This window comes from Pleurodeles waltl, chromosome 6 (assembly GCF_031143425.1).
Source record: "Pleurodeles waltl isolate 20211129_DDA chromosome 6, aPleWal1.hap1.20221129, whole genome shotgun sequence".
Lineage (NCBI taxonomy): Eukaryota > Metazoa > Chordata > Amphibia > Caudata > Salamandridae > Pleurodeles > Pleurodeles waltl.
Genome location: NC_090445.1, coordinates 699,547,393 through 699,565,933, shown reverse-complemented (window position 1 = coordinate 699,565,933; position 18,541 = coordinate 699,547,393). Strand labels below are relative to the sequence as shown.

The following is an 18,541-nucleotide window of genomic DNA, read 5'->3' as shown; positions in this document are numbered from 1 at the left end:
GTCGGAATGACCCCCTCTGTCTCTTAAGAAGTCTCCCAAGTAAATTAGACATATGTTGAAGGTTGGACATAGAGATTGTGTTGCCGATGACACCTTCTTTCAAGGTGATGGGTGTTCGTACTAGTGTGTGAAGAAGGAGAAATGTCTCTTCTAAATATTTCGCAGTCACAAATAATTGTATAATATGGTATTATAAAGAACAATAGTGAAATATGAGTTAATTATATTGTCTGGGTAAGAGGTTTTGAGTGAGTACTATGGGTAGTAGATTGTAGTAATATACGTACACCATTGTTTTGTGTTTTTATGTGAGTTGCACAGTGTGCAGAAAGGCTGGTCTCTCAGCTGAGACATCTTCCCTGGGTGATGAAGGGTTCTAATCCTGTATAGGATTGTCTCTGACACTTGCTATCCTGATAGTGAAGAAGAGAGCATATTATTTTTAGTATATGTATCTGTATTTATCTCTATCCTATTTGTATGATGTGAATATTAAATGTATCTAACTTTCTTTAAAAAAAACCTTTTTGGTGGTTCTCAAAAATTGTATTTACAATGAAAATATCGTAATGTAATAAATGTTATACATACCATAATAAGGTATAAATAGAAGTATTAGTTAATTAAAATGCAATCCATCATTGAACTGATGGGAGAACATAAATCAGTAAAATTTATAAAACAAACCCACACATTTTATATGCATTAAACTAGCACTTGCATTTTCAAATTCAAGAGAACATCATTACTAAAGTGATGTAAGATGTTTCTAAAGTATGCAATGATATCGATTTATTTTTTACTAATAAAAAAAGCATTAACTTTAACAGTTTGGCCCTCAAACCACCCACACAGACAGACACTTTAGAACACCGATCGCCACGGCAGTAGCAACAAGCACTGTGTCCGTAACTGCCAAAAGCCAGGTGGAAGAGAATGTACCGCCCACAGTATTACAACAGGCCTCTCCGACACCTTTTCTGGGGTGGTACTAATGACATCAAAAGCATGGCGGAAACAGAACACAGAAGGCAAAGGACTCACCTCTGGAGACTCAAGGAAGAACCACAATGCCATGGGGCCCAAGTAGCACATTTTCCCCATGCTTGTATACCTCTTCATGCATTACAAACAGCAACGCCGATGAAGACGACCACAGTGAGTATTCTGCCTAGCACACAAGGAAGGTAAAAAGAGAGTGACACACACATGCAACACCCCCAACACCATACACACAAACAGATGAAATAACATCACTTATCTACCCCGTACCCCTCAGAAATAATGCAAGGACAAAAGGAATTGATTAAAGTGAGTGTAATAAGATAAAATTGTAGAAATGTGTCCTTCAAAATCAAAACAGTATATACATATATACAAATGGAGGGACACTACCCAGTCCTCAATGTTCGTAGGCCACAGGGCCACAACAAACACATAGACCGAGACCCCACTTGCTCCTGCAACAACACGGAGAGAACACTGCAGGGGCATCAGGTCGAAAATACACAGGCACCTCAAGGGGACGAGGAAAGGGGGGGGCACCTAAACCAGAAGATGGCACAACACCACTGGTCTTGGAGGGGGCAACATGCCCATCACTCTGTCCTGGGGAGTGCAAGGCCACAGTTTCTCAAGTGGGTGGTTTGCCCACTGCTTGGTCCTGGGGAGTGCAAAGCCACAGTCTCTCAAGTGGGTGGTTTGCCCTCTGCTTTGTCCTGGGGAGTGCAATGCCACAGTCTGTCTAGGGGTTGGTTTGCCCAATGCCTGGTCCTGGGGAGTGCAAAGCCACAGTCTCTCAAGTGGGTGGTTCGCCCACTACTTGGTCCTGGGGAGTGCAAATCCAGAGATTCTCAAGTGGGTGGTTTGCCCACTGTGTGGTCCTGGGGAGTGCAAAGCCACAGTTTAACAAGTGGTTGGTTTGCCCACTGGTTCTGGAGGGGGCCTTGTGCCGAGTGTGCTTCATCCTGGCAAGGATGCGGTGAGTGGATGGCTTCTTCCACTGGTTCTGGAGGGGGCCTGGTACCCAATGTGCTTCACCCTGGGAAGGAGGGGGTGAGTGGATGGCTTCTTCACTGGTTCTGGAGGGGGCCTTGTGCCCAGTGTGCTTCATCCTGGCAAGGATGCTGGTCTGATTGTGTACTTGGGATAGGTTGGGGTAGAGGGGAATGGGACTGGGTAGAGGAAGTTGGAGGGGGGAGGCTAGAGACAGGGACAATGGCTGCCATTAGGGAGGACGCCAGAGCCTGGATTGATCTCTGTTTGATCTCTGTTGGGCCGCCATGCCACAGTGAATGCCCTCCAGGAATGCATTTGTTTGTTGCAAATGGGCTGCCAGCCCCTGGATTGCATTCACTATGGTTGACTACCCAATCGAGATGGATCGCAGGAGGTCAAAAGCCTCCTCACTCAGGGCAACAGGACTAACTGGGGCAGGGCCTGAGGTGCCTGGGGCAAAGGAGATGCCTACCCTCCTGGGTGAGCAGGCACGGGAAACACGCTGAGGGTCTGCTGGGCGGAAGGTGCTGGTAGGGGGGGGCGGCTGTACCTGTAGTTGGTGTCCGCCTCCACTAGGGAGCTTCCATCAGAGGAGGTATCACTGTCCGAACTGTCCCCTCCTGTTTCCGTCGTGGTGCTTCCCTCGCCCTCCGTCCCACTGGTGCCCTCACCGTCTGTGGATTCGGCCTCCTGGGCCCTGTGGGATGCAGCTGCCTCCCTCACTGGTGCCTGTGCTCTTCCACCAGATACTGCTAATGCACATAAGGACAGGGTGACAAAACAAAAAGGGGGGGAAGAGACAAAGGATACAACTGGTCAATGGCAGCAATAACACTACAGTTGGAGTACACGACACACACAGGGAACAGCCCCATGCACTAAGCAAAGCACTACCAGTCATAATGTTAGTCACCAGCTCATGACTAACGCCAAAAGCAGCATACCTGACACCCACGGACCCCTGCCTAGTAGTGGATGCCTACTAGCTTGGTAGGAAATGGTGTTCATCAGCCCCTGCCAGACATGGGACCTACCCTGCAATTTCCGGCCTGCCCTAGGGGCACCCACAGGCCCACATCCCCCACATGGAGACCACCCCACCACACACAAGTAGTATATTGGGAAACTGTACTCACCCCCTTGTGGCTGCTCTGATGCCCTCAAGCGCCCATCTAGCTCTGGATAGGCAACCGCCAGTATGTGGGCCATCAGGGGGATCAGGGTTCGACGGGCACCCCCTCCTCGTTGGGAGGCCATCCCCAGCTGTGCCTCTGCCGTCTTCCTTGCCCAGTGTCTCAGGTCCTCCCACCGTTTGTGACAGCGGGTGCTCCATCTGCCGTAGACCCCCAGGGTTCGTACGTCCTTGGCAATGGCACACCATATACCCATTTTATGATGGGCACTGACCTGCAGAAAATAAAACATAGAAAAAGGTATCAGTCATACCGTCCAGCATGTTACACTCATGGCCCACCATAGCCCTCACAACCCCTTACACACAGACATTGCCCACCATACATGCAGCAAGCTGCCCAAAACCCTTCCACCAACGCCCCTCATGAGGCCCTCACACACAGCACTCCATGCATCATGCCCCTTGCATCGTGCTCACAGTGTACTCACCTGCTGGTCCGTAGGCCCATACAGCATTCGGTACTCTGCAGCGGTAAAAGCAGGGGCCCTTTCACCAGTGGCACGAGCCATGGTAGGTTTCAGACACAGGTCACATTGATTGTAGGTCCTCTCCTGTTAAAGGTCGGGTAGCAATTGAGTGAACAGATAGAAAATGGCAGTCACATCCGCGGCGGTGCCTACCGTCACCGCCAGCATACATCACCATTAGCCACTGTATCCCATAGGGCCCAATGACAACCAATGAGGAGTTGCACAGTGGTACTCGACTGCCTCCCGCAACGGCGCACAACGTCAGCGGCATTACCTCATTTCCACATGTCCATGGATGCCATTTCGGGGGGAGGCAGGGGACTAGCCATGGCACCTAACTGCATCACAGTACACCTAGGCACCATTTGGGCCTATCCAACAACATACTGTTACAGTCAAAACATGCAATGCAGTGTAGTGTTTGGAAATGTGGAATACTGACCAGCTGCTCACTGGTTTTCCCCCTAGATTACAACCGCTGCGGATGAATAGGAGATGGAGACATCCCCCCAAGTGCAGACCCCTGGTAGACTTGGCATCAATGGAGGAGAGGCACATTATCCTCACCTATAGGCTGGACAGGCCCACAATCACAGGGCTGTGTGCGCAATTAGAGCCCAACCTCATATCTGCTATCTGTCAGCCCACTGGTATCCCCCCTCTTGTGCAAGTCCTATCTGTGCTCCATTTCTTGCCAACTGGCTCCTTTCAAGTGACAGTGGGCTTGGCAGCAGGAATGTCTCAGCCAATGTTCTCAATAGTGCTGACCAGAGTGTTGTCTGCCCTGATTAAACACATGCGCAGCTACATTGTTTTCCCCCAGGTGGAGGATTTGGCCGTAGTGAAAGCTGACTTCTATGCAATGGGACATATTGCGACTATTGATGGTTCACATATTGCATTTGTCCCCCCCCGGAGAAATGAACAGGACTTTAGAAATCGAAAGAGCTTTCACTTGATGAATGTGCAGATAGTGTGCCTGGCTGACCAGTATATCTCCCATGTCAATGCAAAGTATCCTGGGTCTGTGCATGATGCCTATATCCTGAGGACTAGCACCATCCCATATGCGATGGCCCAACTCCAGAGGCACCAGGTGTGGTTCATAGGTGAGCCCATGGTTCCCACTCAGTAAATGTTGGTGTATGGGTATGGTGTTGGCCATAAGGGTTAGTATTTGGCTAACAGGTATCCCTCGACATTTGCAGGTGACTCTGGTTACCCCAACCTCTCATGGCTACTGACCCCTGTGAAGAATCCCAGGAGAAGGGCAGAGGAATGTTACAATGAGGCACATGGGTGAACAAGAAGAATAATAGAGAGGGCATTCGGCCTCCTGAAGGTCAGGTTTTGTTGCCTACATCTAACAGGTGGATCCCTGTACTACTCACCCAAAAAGGTGTGCCAGATCATCGTGGCATGCTGCATGTTGCATAACCTTGCCTTGAGATGCCAGGTGCCTTTTCTGCAGGAGAATGAGGCTGGAGATTGGCGTGTGGCAGCAGTGGACCCTGTGGGCAGTGAAAATGAGGAGGCAGAGGATGAGGATGAGGACAACAGAACAGCTATTATACAACAGTACTTCCAGTGGCACACAGATAAGACCCTGTAACTTCACTTTGCATTGACAGTTTTGTATTTGACATTGTACATGGCAGGCAGATTCTCCCAATGCTGTGGTCACTTACTGTACCCTTTGGCATCTCTATTTTCAGATATCTGTGCCCCACTCTGGCACCTGGTGTGTTGACTGCAGCCAACTACAGGTCATTCCTATTTTTCATTACTGTACAGTTGTATTGCAGTTTTTAAACCTTGCTAAACGAATACATACTTAAATAATTTGACATACTCCATACTTTCAATCATACAATCAGGGTTGGTTCTCCTTTTGCAGGATGTGGAGTACCGGTGGCATGTTGTTCCTGTGTTGGAGCCTCCTGTCCACTAGCGGCAGCGGAGGTGGAGGGCTGTTCATCGGTGTGGATAGTGTCGGGGGCCCAGTGGTGTGCCACGGCCTCCCTCATGGTGTTGACCATGTTTGCCAACACCCCTGCAATGGTGACCAGGGTGATGTGGATGTCCTTCAGGTCCTCCCTGATCCCCAGGTACTGTCCCTCTTGCAGCTGCTGGGTCTCCTGCAACTTGTCCAGTATCTGGCCCATCGTCTCCTGGGAATGGTGGTATGCTCCCAGGATGTTAGTGAGTGCCTCCTGAAGAGTGGGTTCCGTGGGCCTGTCCTCCCCCTGTTGCACAGCAGTCCTCCCAGCTTCCCTGTTGTCCTGTGCCTCTGTCTCATGAACAGTGTGCCCACTGACCCCAGGTCCCTGATCCTCCTGTGCTTGTGGGGTTGCCTGGGGTCCCTGTAGTGGCAGACACACTGCTGATTGACGTGTCCTGGGGACAGAGGTATGGGCCCGCTGGGTGGGTGCTGTGCTGGTGTTTCCTGACGGGGAGGCTCTGTGGTGGTATGGGACTGTGCATGCGTAACCGACTGTCCGGAGAACCCAGATGGGCCAGGTTGGTCATCCGGATCAAGGCATCCAGAGCTGCTGTCATCACTGTGGGCCTCTTCTGGGGGGGGAGACTGGATGTTGCTGGCACCTCCTCTTTTGTGATGTTGTGTGGGGGACCTGTGGGGATGTAAATGCAGTGCTATTGTTTCTGCGTGTGACATCTTGTGGGTGTGTTGCCCTGTATGGTTGTGATTGCCCTATCAGCTTTGCCTTGTGTGAGTAGTGATTTTGTGGGCTATGTGATTCTTTTTCATTATGCATGCTTTCGTGTTGGGTGTCCATGCAGGGATGTGAGTGATGTCCATGCATTGGTGGTGCATGCAGGGCTTGATATTGGGATGGGTGGGTGAGATGGTGGGGTGTATGTGAGGTGGTGGGGTGATGGGGGTGAGGGTAGGGGCGGGGTATATGATGGCATGCAGGTCGGGGGGGTCATAGTAATAGATATTTGACTTACCAGAGTCCAGTCCTCCTGCTACTCCTGCCAGGCCCTCAGGATGCAGACTTTCTACTCCCATTTTGTTAGCTGTGGGGGAGGGGGTCCACCGTCAGTCCTCTACAGCTATTGGGTGTCTTGCAACCACGGAACGTACCTTGCCCCATAGGTCATTCTACCACTTCCTGATGTCATCCCTTGTTCTGGGGTGCTGTCCCACGGTGTTGACCCTGTCCACGATTCTCCGCCATAGCTCCATCTTCCTAGCAATAGATGTCTGCTGCACCTGTGATCCGAATGGCTGTGGCTCTACCCTGATGATTTCCTCCACCATGACCCATAGCTCCTCCTCTGTGTACCTGGGGTGTCTTTGTTGTGCAATGGGTGTAGTGTTTGTGGTGATGGTGTGAGGGTGTGTTGAGTGATGTATTGGAGTGTGTGCTGTAAGGTGCGTGGATGGTGTATGGGTGATAGTGTTATGTGGCTCTGGTTCTGTTGGTGCTCTTGGTGTGTCTCTCTCTCTCTCTCTCTGTTGTCAATTTATTTGAGTCATAAAGGGTTGTGGGTAGTGTGGGTACATGTTTTATAGTGGTGTGGGTGTGGTGTGTGTATGTGTGTCAGGTGTGTGCAGTTTGAATTGTCTAATGTAGTATTGTTTTGTTAGTGTGTGTGTATTTTGAGCATGACGGTGTGTACTGCCAATGGTTTAACATAGGTGAATGTCAGCTGCGGAGATTCGTGGGTCATAATGCTGTGGGCGTAGTTCTGTTGGCATAACGGTGTGGGTTTTGCTACCTCCACTTTATCACTGACCTTTGGGCTGGCGGACTTGTGTGTGTGTCTGTATAGTGACGGATTGCTATGTGTGGGTCATAATATGGGTAGCGGTAAACCGCCACGGCGGCGGTATGTTGGTGGCAGTCGGCATGGCGTTAAGCGGGACTTACCGCCAATGTCAAAATGAGGACCTTTGTGTCTATTAATGAATTGACTTTTGAAAACATTATGGGGGTCATTCCGACCCTGGCGGTCATAGACCACCAGGGCCGGGGACCGCGGATGCACCGCCAACAGGCTGGCGGTGCATCCAGGCCAATTCTGACCGCAGCGGTAAAGCCACGGTCAGAAAAGGGAAACCGGCGGTTTCCCGCCGGTTTTCCCCTGGCCTGAGGAATCATCCACGGCGGCGCTGCAGGCAGCGCCGCCATGGGGATTCCGACCCCCTTCCCGCCAGCCTGGTTCTGGCGGTTTTGACTGCCAGAACCTTGCTGGCGGGAACGGGTGTTGTGGGGCCCCCTAACTGGGCCCCACAAAGATTTTCAGTGTCTGCATAGCAAACACTGAAAATCGCGACGGGTGCAACTGCACCCGTCGCACCCTTTCCACTCCACCAGCTCCATTCGGAGCCGGCATCCTCGTGGAAGGGGGTTTCCCGCTGGGCGGGCGAGCGGCCTTCTGGCGGTCGCCCGCCAGCCCAGCGGGAAACTCAGAATGACCGCCGCGGTCATTTGACCGCAGTGCGGTCATTCGGCGGCTCCCGCCAGGCGTGCGGTTACCGCCGCCGGCGGGAGTCAGAATGACCCCCTATTTGTCTCTAGAATTGCGGTTCCACAAATATGAGATAGGAGTTTGGAAGTTTCCACAGTATCCTATGCTTAACTGTAAAACATGTCACATTCAGTCCAACCACATTAATATTTAAGGTAGACAGTGAATTGGCCAGAGATGATTGACTGTCCATGGTGAAAACTAATGGCAACAGCAATATATGTTTTCTTACACATTGACATCCGACCAGTTTTAAAGTTGGTGAAATCAATATTGATTTTATCGCCCTCTGCTCTACATCTTTGTTGCATGAGAATAAGATATTTTGAACTGTGTATCACAGCTAATACAGACAGCAGTTCCGATGTGTAGTCTGGGCAGCAGTTATTCTGCACAGCTAAATAGGAACATTTAACACACTTGTGGTTCTATGAATACATTGTTAATTGCAATTCCCTAATTTTCTAACACAATTAGCCTCACCATTAAAAACTCCTGTGCATCCTGTTGCACATTCAAAGTGAACTGTGCACTACTACCACAGTAGTCAACAATATCACATGGAAATGCAGTTGAGGTACACAAGTGTTTTTCAGTGCTTTGACAGCTCTAGCCAAGTAACAGCATATAATCCACTTGTTCACAGCGGGACTTGTCAAACAGACTCATGCAGGTGGCGGGAGCCGACTGGGACCTCAGAGGAAGCCTTGAGGCTCCCCCACAGTCCCAGATACCCCAAAAGGGCACATAATAAAAAACATAGTCAGAGTCAGTGGGGAAGGCCTGGAGGCTCCCCCCATGGTCTCAGATAGCCCGTAAAGGGCATCTAATAAAATTTTAAAAATAATAATTGTCAGGGACCAGGGGGGAGGCCTTGAGGCTTCTCCCGCAATCCTAGATAACCCATTAAGAGCAGATTGTGAAGAAACATCTGCAGGGACCAGTGTTGAGGGTTTGAGTCCAGCCTGAGTTGTTTCCAAATGTTTAAGGCTCGTACTCAAAGGTGATCTTACTGTTTTTATGACAAACACATTTCTCTTTTCAAATTGTGCAGACATATCTAATTATAAGTATTACATACATCAAAGCCTGAAAATCTCTCTATCTCTCTCCCTCTCACTCTCTTCCTCTCTCTCTCTCTCTCTTTCAATCTTTTTCCCACTCACACACCCACTCAGACATTTACGCAGCCACTCACAGACCTACTCAGACACTCACGCACCCACTCACAGATCCACTCAATCCCTTGTGCCCTCACTCACAGCCCTACTCAGATCTTCATGTACCCACTCACAGACCCACTCTGACAGTTACATACCCACTCAGACTCACACACCCACTCACAGATCCATTGTCACCCTCATACACCCACTCACAAACCCACGCATACAATGACTCACCCACTAAAACACTGATGTATGCACTCTTACACCCAGACAGACACTCTCACAGCCATTTTCACCCCCGGATATACCCTCTCACATCTATTCTCACACCCAGAGAGGCCATGGCCTACTCCCGCCATTCAAAGTCAAAGGGCCATGCACAGCATGGGTTTTGTTGGTTACCTGCAAGGTCTAGCTGCAGGCCAGATCTTGCAGGCAACCTCCGCTGTGCACGCACGGATGCCGTGCATGGTGCATGGCTGGGTGCTTATAGGGGGTTGGCCTCAGGGCCTGGCTGCAGGCCATGTGTGGCGGAGGTTGGATTAACATATAGTAATAAAAATTACTATACGTTAAAAAAACATAGAAATTCACAGAAAAAAACTACGTTTACAGGGACATTATAGTTAGGAAATAGAATTTTTTTTAAACATACAAATTCACATAAAAAACAAAGGTTACATGGAAGTTATAGTTAGGCTAACATTTTAAATGTAAGAAAGCATAGAAATTCACCAGTTATAGTTAGAGTTACTTCTAGTAACTATAACTTGTGGCCTAGGATAACTACAACTCACGGCCTCGCCATGCACTGCTAATTACCCCACAAATTCCGGCACTCATGACATCTTCGATAACATCATTGATGATATCAATGGAATATTTACAGTAAAATTTTGTATGTGTATATATTTATATATCTATATATATATATATATATATATATATATATATATATATATATATATATTTATACACATATATTATAGATATATATAGATATATTAGCTTGGTATTCTTTTCTCTAGAAAAAGTCCCAACCTCACCCAGTGGTGAGTTCTTTTTGTCACAGATAAAAGATAAAATGGAGCATGGCTTCAAATCTGTGCTAAAATGATTTTCAAACATTTGCAAGATCAATGGAAAACAATTCACAATGAGTCTCAAAATGAATTCCTACAATGGTTGCATTAGCTTGCCTGAGAAACCATGTCCCTGTTATCATAACATGGCCGACAGCATAAGATAGCACTGACAGATCACCGTAAAAAAAAGTGGAAAATATGTGAAATATTTGGCTTAACTCAGGGATCATCAGAACATAACACTTGACCCATATTCTGATGAAAGGATCTGTATTGAACATTCATCATAACGACCAACTTCACCTATTGTGAAAAAAATAGAAAACACCATGCTTCTAAGCTTGTTTCCCACACATTTACTTGTTCTCCTTTTGCTTGCCTCATTTGGTACAATTCTGAAGCACAACCCATCATATCTCCTGTATGTAGATGATGAATGCTGTAATGTCCATATATTTCTTCTGCTTTATCTGAGTCTTCAGACTGATGCAGAAGCAGCTGAGGTGGGACTTTGTGTTCTGATATAGGTTACATATTCTCCCATATCAACATCTTTGTAAAACATATTTTGTAATGTACTTTAGGATATTGTAATGCTTTCTTGACTCTATACGTGCTCACAGGTTCCTGCCAAGCCTTTTAATCTTTAGTAGGCACTCCATCTGCTGAACCACTAGCGGTTCCTCTTCTTCTCTATCTACACCTATAGTTTTTAATATTTTCCATATTCAAAGGCAAGTATACAACTACACCTTTTTGACTTTTTAGTAATTCAGAAAGAGGTAGTTTTGTATTTTTGGTTTTTCATTCTAACCATTGCTTGGAAGGGATGCACTACCTGTATGAGAATACACTCATACAGATTTAGGTTTTGAAGATCAGGAAGAATTTGAAAACGTCCACTTTAATATGAACACCTCTAGCATGCCGTTTACTGAGTTCCACGTTGTCAATTCAATATTTTCATACAATTTGCCTGATTTACTAGTCAAATGAATCTTCAGCTATCAAATAAAGAGCCTGTTTAAATCATTGTACTATATCACTTTCTTCCATGCTTTCACAAATATAATTTTTTGGGGTTTGTGATCTGAAATGAGTGCGTACAGCAAACATAGACTTTGTCAGGAACTTCTGCAGTTGTTGAAAATGCATCAATTTAATTTTTAGTTTTTTTCTAAAACTGTGCTTGCTTGTATTATAATTTTCAGTTGGTCTCTACAACCATCTCATTCAAATCAGTTGACCTATCTGAATATCATCTAGAACGGAACTAACTTCATAAGGACTGCCTCTCAATAACAAATAATTTAGGGGGTCTTTACGAGTTTGGAAGGTGGAAAAGGCTGCCTGCCAAACTCCCGCAGTCAGGTTGCCACCAGTGTGACCGCCTTCCCTCGGGCTCCATTACAAGTTCCCCACTGGCACAGAGGGGAACACCCCACAACATTGACGCCAGCTCATAATGGAGCCCGCAGCAATGTTGCAGTGCATGGGGTGCAACAGCACCCGTCATGCTTTTCACTGTCTGTATTACAGACAGTGAAAAGCGTAACAGGGCTGTCCATGGGGACCCTGCACTGCCCATGCTAAGTGTAAGGGCAGTGCACAGGCCCCCTGGGGTCCCCTGAACCCCATCTCTGCCAGTTTTCATTAAAAGAAATCTGGCGGAGAGAGGTATCACTATCCCAAGGATGGTGCTACAATATCATTTAAAAAAACAAAATTGGGTACAATTCCTGAATATTCACAAATTTCAATGTGATTTAAAAAATAAAAAACAAGCAAAATCTCGTGTGCTTGCTTTTAATATTGCCCCTGGGTGGGTCAGGTCCCGGGGGCATTTCCAAAATATAAAGGAGGGGTGTACACGGGGCCCACTACTAGGGCTCATTGAAACTCCGGGGACCACCATCTTGTCTGGGCATTATTTGTTTGATGATGCAGGGAGGACCGTGAGGACCCCCTGGGCCACTGGGACCACCACCTCCTTAGAGCTAAAACTAAGTATGCGAGGGGCTTCACAGGCCCCCATGGGCACTGCATACCAACACCTTCCTGGTGCAACATCATTATAGTTATGTGGGGGCTGCATGGATGCCCCCAGAAACCACCACCTTTTTGGGGCTAAAACAAATTTTGCAGGAGGGTGTGTGGAACCACTAGGCCCTGAGATCCATCAACATCCCGGAGCTGCCCTTTTTAAAAAAAAAGGAGGGTGGGCAGACACCCCTGGGCCCCGAGGACTGCCACCTATTCAGGTCCACACTAAATTTGAGACGTGAGGCACAGAAATACCCCCTGACCCCATTTAAAAATGATGGAGGGGGGGAGCCCCCTTCCTGGAGCCATACATGGCCCCGGGTACCGCCAGCCTCCGGGGCTGGCTCATGCTACTTATGTAGCTTCTGCCAAGTGAAAGCAAACATCACTCTGTTCCCAGCTCTTTACCTGCCTGCTATCATATGGGCAGGGAAAGAGATGAAAAGATTGCTCCCACACTCAGGGAGCTGCATTTCCAGCAGTTAGGACTTTCTCTCTCCCTTAATGGGATGGATGAGAGAGAGAGAAAGAGATTGTAATTTCAATGCTTGCTCCATACTGTGAGAGAACAGGGCTGATTGCAGAGGCCCCCTAACTTCTTCCCCCCATTTTCCACTTCTTGATGGTGTTTTCCTGACTCTGATGGTGCCCTGGGTACTGCTGACTAGTCCCAGGGCCTGTGCTCTGTGTAAAATCAGTATGCAAAGTAGGCTAATTGTAATTGGCTAAGTCAACCTACCTATAAGTCCCTAGAATATGGTAGGTCATGTAAGTTTAGGGACCCTAGCATAGGTAGTACACCCATAGGTGCACTGCTGCGGTGCCCAGTGTCATTTTAAAGGCAGGTCTGCCTTGCTGGCTGCTTTTAAATTAAAGTTACATGCAAATTTGACTTTGGAGTTAAAAGTAGTTCCAAAGCCTTAAACTACCTTATTTTTAAATATAAGTCACCCCTAAGGAGTGCCCTATGTGACCCTATGGCTGGGTGCCATGTAACTGTAAGCAGGGACTTTATAAAAATAGTTTTATAAGCCCTGGTGAGGTGAAACAGCCAAATTAGTTTTTCCCTCAATGTAGTGAATGGCCTCCATAGGCTAGAATGGGGAGACATTATTTTAATTTAAAAAATCCCCTTAAGTAATAGATACCAGAAGTTTGGTATCAAATTAATTGTTATGATAAATCCCACAACTTCCAGTTGTGGGATTCAATATCAGCCCCCTGCAGTGTTTTTGCTGCTGTGCTCTGATTGGTCAGCCTCTGGCAGCCTGGCCAGGCTGCCTTGATAAGGTGTGAAGTGGCCTGGCTCAGAACAAAGAGATGTGACTTGGGGAGGAGATCTCCCCTCAGCAGATGGGGAAGCAGGAAGGGGCAGGGCTGCCAAACTGGTCGTCAAAGGCAGAGAAGGACATTTGTACAACCCAGCAACACCCTCACATCCTGCAAACCCAGACAATTAGGTGCCCCCTTGATTAGATTAGGAGAGGGCAGGAGAGGGGGGGGTTAGGATTTTTAGCCACACCAGTGGGTGGGCTCAGCCAGATGTAACCTCCAAAAATCACTTTCAGCCATGATTGATTTTTGAGGAATGTTGCTCCCTGGGATTGATTTTTGCCACACTTCCCAGGAAGTGTTCATCACAGGGGAAAGGACCCTGCCCCTGATTGGAGAACCAGGACCCCTTGTTTTTCACTCAGGAGCAGGGATAAAACTGGCAGACCTGCACCCACACCTCAGTTCCCTATCAGATTCCAAAAAGGAAGAACTACAGGAGAAGAAGGACTGCCCTGCTGGACCCCTGACCTGCACCTGGACACTGCACTCTGGAGGACTGCACCAGCAGCACACTTGGGCTTCACCACTAAAAGTCTTCTACTGCTTCAAGAAGGGACTCCCTGTTTGCTACAGGTGCAAAGGAGCTGCCCAGAGTCCCCTGCATCAAGTCCTGCAAGCAAAGCCCAGCTGACTAGCGTCCAATGGCCATTTGAGGATTCTGACCAGGTGCATTCTGGGAATTGTAGTCCCAACTCCCAAGGAGCAGCTCAGAGCTTCTGGAACCTTGGATCAAGTTGTGGACCCTTCAGGGACACAAAAAGGACATCTGGAAGAAGATCCAGAAGTTTGGAGACGTTTAGAGCAACTCCATAAGTTGAAGAGGTGCATTGTGGGAGTTGTAGTCCCAGACCTCAAGAGGCACACCAGAACCTCTCAACCCTTGGCTGGTGCTGTGGACCACTTTCCTGAATCAAACACTTCTGAAAATAAGTGTGACAGTGTTACCTTGTGTGTGGCCTGAACTCTGGATTTGGTCCCTTTCCAGTGTGACCTTTTTTTAACCCTTTGAGCGCTAGTTGCTTCTATGTGCTAGAAAGCATTAATTCTTTAAGAATTCATAACTCTGGTTCCCCTTATCTGATTTTATTCGTTTTTGTGCCATTTTAAAGCTAAACATATTTCCTATTTTTATAAATTGATTTTGTATTTTTCAACTGTTTCCTGTGTTTTATTTAATGACTGTTTTGTGATATTTGAATGCTTTAAGCTTTGTCTCCTAAGTTAAGCCTTGTCGCTCGTTGCCAAGCTACCAAGGGTTGAGCTGGGTTTAATTTACTGAGAGCTAACTGGACCTAAGTGAAGGTTAGTGGCCTATTGCTAAGTGTAGGGACTTATCTGCCCTTACCAATAAAGCATCACACTACCATGATATTTGGTACAAATGTTATAGTTACATTTTGATGAACAGCAGACATACTGGTAAATTCTTGGACTGTCATTGAAAAGGTTAAAGGTTCAAATACTGGTATCCTATGGCAGTGTGTTTATTTACTTGTTACTTTTTCCGCATCAATAATCTTTGGCTCAAATGTCATAGATATATCTGGACAATGCACAGTAAGGAGTCACCTGTGGCCTAGTAATTTAGTCTCAGACACTCACACAGAAGGTTGCAGGTTTCAGTCTAGATATGTCAGTTGTCATTTCTCAGCTTTAAATTGTTTACATCTTCAAATATATAAGGCGCTTAGAGAAAGGAGATTTACTTGCCAGATATTCTTTTTTCAATTTGTACTAACTATTTCTCATTCTATGTGGTGTTGTGTTGTATAGGGTGTTGGCTGTAGGAATTGGCTGCCGGCCATTAATTGCAGCCAACCTATACCACGCACAGCCAAAGTCCATGATTAGTGGTGGGTTGGGTGGTTATAGGCGGTTGGCTGCAGAGTCTTCCTCCACCTCATATTTCATTTAAGTTGGTGCCCGGTGCCCACTTGAGGCACCAACAAATCCTAAGAATGGGGGCTGAAGGGGAAGCCCCGCAGCCCACAAGGCACAAGATGGCTCTCACCTGGGACCCAGGATTGCTCCCGCTCCAGTGGGAGCAGCTGCTTCTGATTGCTCTTGCCGAGTGGGAGAAATCAGAGTTTCCCTGCCTGCAAGAGCATGGGCAGGGAAACAGCAGTGTTCTCCCACCTGGAGGGAGCATTTTCAAAGCTTTGGCCAGGAGGAAACATACTTCTATCCCTGCCCACAGTCCTGCAGACAGGGAAAATCCCTGTGTCTAGGGGAGGGCTCGCCGGGACAAGGGTACAGAGCTAGCACTTTGTAAGGGTCGAAGAGAGGGTGTACTACTTATTCTTTAGCCCGGGGGACGCTAAATAGGAAACATTCATGCATTTTGATCAAAGTTCATCAAACTTTCCAAAACATTTATCCATCTCATTCCCTTGTTGGAAAGTTTTGAGGGGATCCATCAGGTGGTGGGGCAAACAAACGATGTATTTTGCCCACCTCCCATAGATATTTTAAGAAGCTTTTTCAATTAAAAAATGGCTAAACAGAAATACACAACATTTTGCAGAAATGTAGATCTTCATATAAAAAACATGGTTTGGTGTAAATCTATTCCACGGGTTTTAAGAAATTAAGTTTAAAAAGTTAGTCACATCTGGATATATGTAACTCCTGCAGTACCACCATCAAAAAATAGCATTTTGATTGGCTGAGAGGAGTTCTTTTACCTGTTGGCAATCTCAACTGAATGAGCTAACTGGATGGCCGCAGCATTATCTGAAAAGTTGCATCCACCATTACAGGACATGGGAAAAAAAGCATTTTAATAGGCCTTGTTCACCATTATAATTGGTGACTGCACCACATGACTGATCAAAATGTTACAGTCAATGATTTTGAAACTTTGGTAGTGAAAACTTGGCATCTTCTTTCTAAGATGCTCCCATGTATGAAGCATGATTCTCATTCATTTATTGTCTTTTTTGTGTGCTCTTAGGACAGATCATTTGTATGGACTGATGGCTCACAGTGGGATTATCAGAAATGGCGCCAAGGGGAACCCAGCAACACTGGTGGTCGTGAGCCATGCATTGACTTCAACTTTGCCAGTAAGTCAAAGAAAAAGCCTGGGGGGTCCCTAACTACAGACAGGAAATCCATAGGCATCAATATGTCAGTCTTTTATTTGTTATTTTATTTTTTATAATATTACATATTTTAATTCCCATTCAATGCAGATAAATAAATTATGGTTAGGAGATGAATTACAATATATCATTTGCATTAGCTCGTCTGTTCTACAGTGAAAGTTCAGTCTTCTTCTCCTACCGACTGCATATCTTCAAATAAAGTGCTTTTCCACTCCACCAACACTATTATTTATCTTCTGTATTGCCCATCAGATAAGCATAATTTAAATATTTGGACGTTGGTCCATTGCACTGCTCATTTTTAGGCCAATTACCCATGAGTAATAGGATTAATTTTGGTAATTTTGTGTTACTCTTTGATATAGGATTATCAATAATAGCTCAATTACACAGCCGCAAACTCTACTTGTGCTTCTGTTTATTCTGCTTATGTTCTTTTGAATTTCGCCACCAAACAACAAGAGAGAGCTTGCTACATGTGTCCTAAACAACCTTTGAATAGAACAAAGGGGACTCCTAAAAGCAGTTTCCTTATGATCTTGGCATTGATCATTACTAGTGTACTATATGTATTTCAATGAACCACCCTGAAAAAGTCAGGCCAATTGACCTACATTAAATGGTGTTGACCATATCATTATAGAGCCTTGGAGACAGACAGTGCTTATAGTCACACACTGAAGATGGAGTATATGGATTAAAATCTTTCTTAAAATTACCTGTGCCTCTCACCACGGAGACACTAATCTATCTGTAAGAAGCCCCATCCCTTCACCTATACTTACTTCGTCAAGCCAATGCGCCCAGTAAAGTTCTGTTTGGTATCCTGTAAGTTGTGCATGTTAGCTCTTGCCTGCAGTTGAGATTTTAATAAGCATATTCTGGGTGAGATGTTTAGCAGTGAGAAGTGTGTTACATGTGTCATTATGTCGCAACACTATACCAACCGTAGCTCCCAACCAGAGTTAGGACGGCAGTTCTAACAGATAACTGCTGGTCTTAATGCACAAATTACTTCAAGCATCACAATGCTGTGGGCTTAGCAGTGGTACCCAAAGCTAGACCAGGGGCATTAAGTCTCAAAAGTAGAAGCGTTTGATTATTTCTTTACATTGTCTCTATCAAACCAAACAAAAGATTGGGAGCACAATACTGCTTTCATGAGAAAAAACATGTGTAAAAACATACTTCTTATCCACGCAATGTAGTGTGTGGATCAAAAATGTGCAGTGAGTCAAAATAGAACAGTAGTGTTACAATTCACCATTCATAGACAAAGGGAAATTGTCGAATTGCAGATATTAGGCAAAGAATGGGAAAGGTACAGAACTGCAGTGTTTGGATTGTGGCGTCTATCCACTTTGCAACGCCTACACTCCTTCAACATATACAGTGCTAAAAATCTGCCAGATCTTTAATCAGTGAGAATATCAGTGAACATTGGTGAAACCCCACTCTCCCATTGTATATTCATCCTAAATTAGAACCATGTTCCAAGGGGTATTGTCATTTAATCCAGCTTTGTGAGTGGATAGATGATAAATAAATTTTTGTTGTTTCTCAAACAATAACTTATCTGGATTCCTTGTGGCACTTTCAAGTTGTTCAATAATCATCCATGTCAGGTCATTTGTGGTGTGTC

General features: G+C 46.2%; 1 protein-coding gene across 1 annotated transcript in view; it reads left to right on the top strand.

Moving 5' to 3' along the window:
- The window catches only part of LOC138301687 (lectin-like), a 173,217-nt gene that overhangs the window by 65,459 nt on the left and 89,217 nt on the right, over nt 1-18,541 (top strand). The window contains exon 4 of the mRNA XM_069242202.1: nt 16,746-16,857. Coding sequence (XP_069098303.1) covers nt 16,746-16,857 — 112 coding nt within the window. The remainder of the gene's footprint in view (nt 1-16,745; nt 16,858-18,541) is intronic.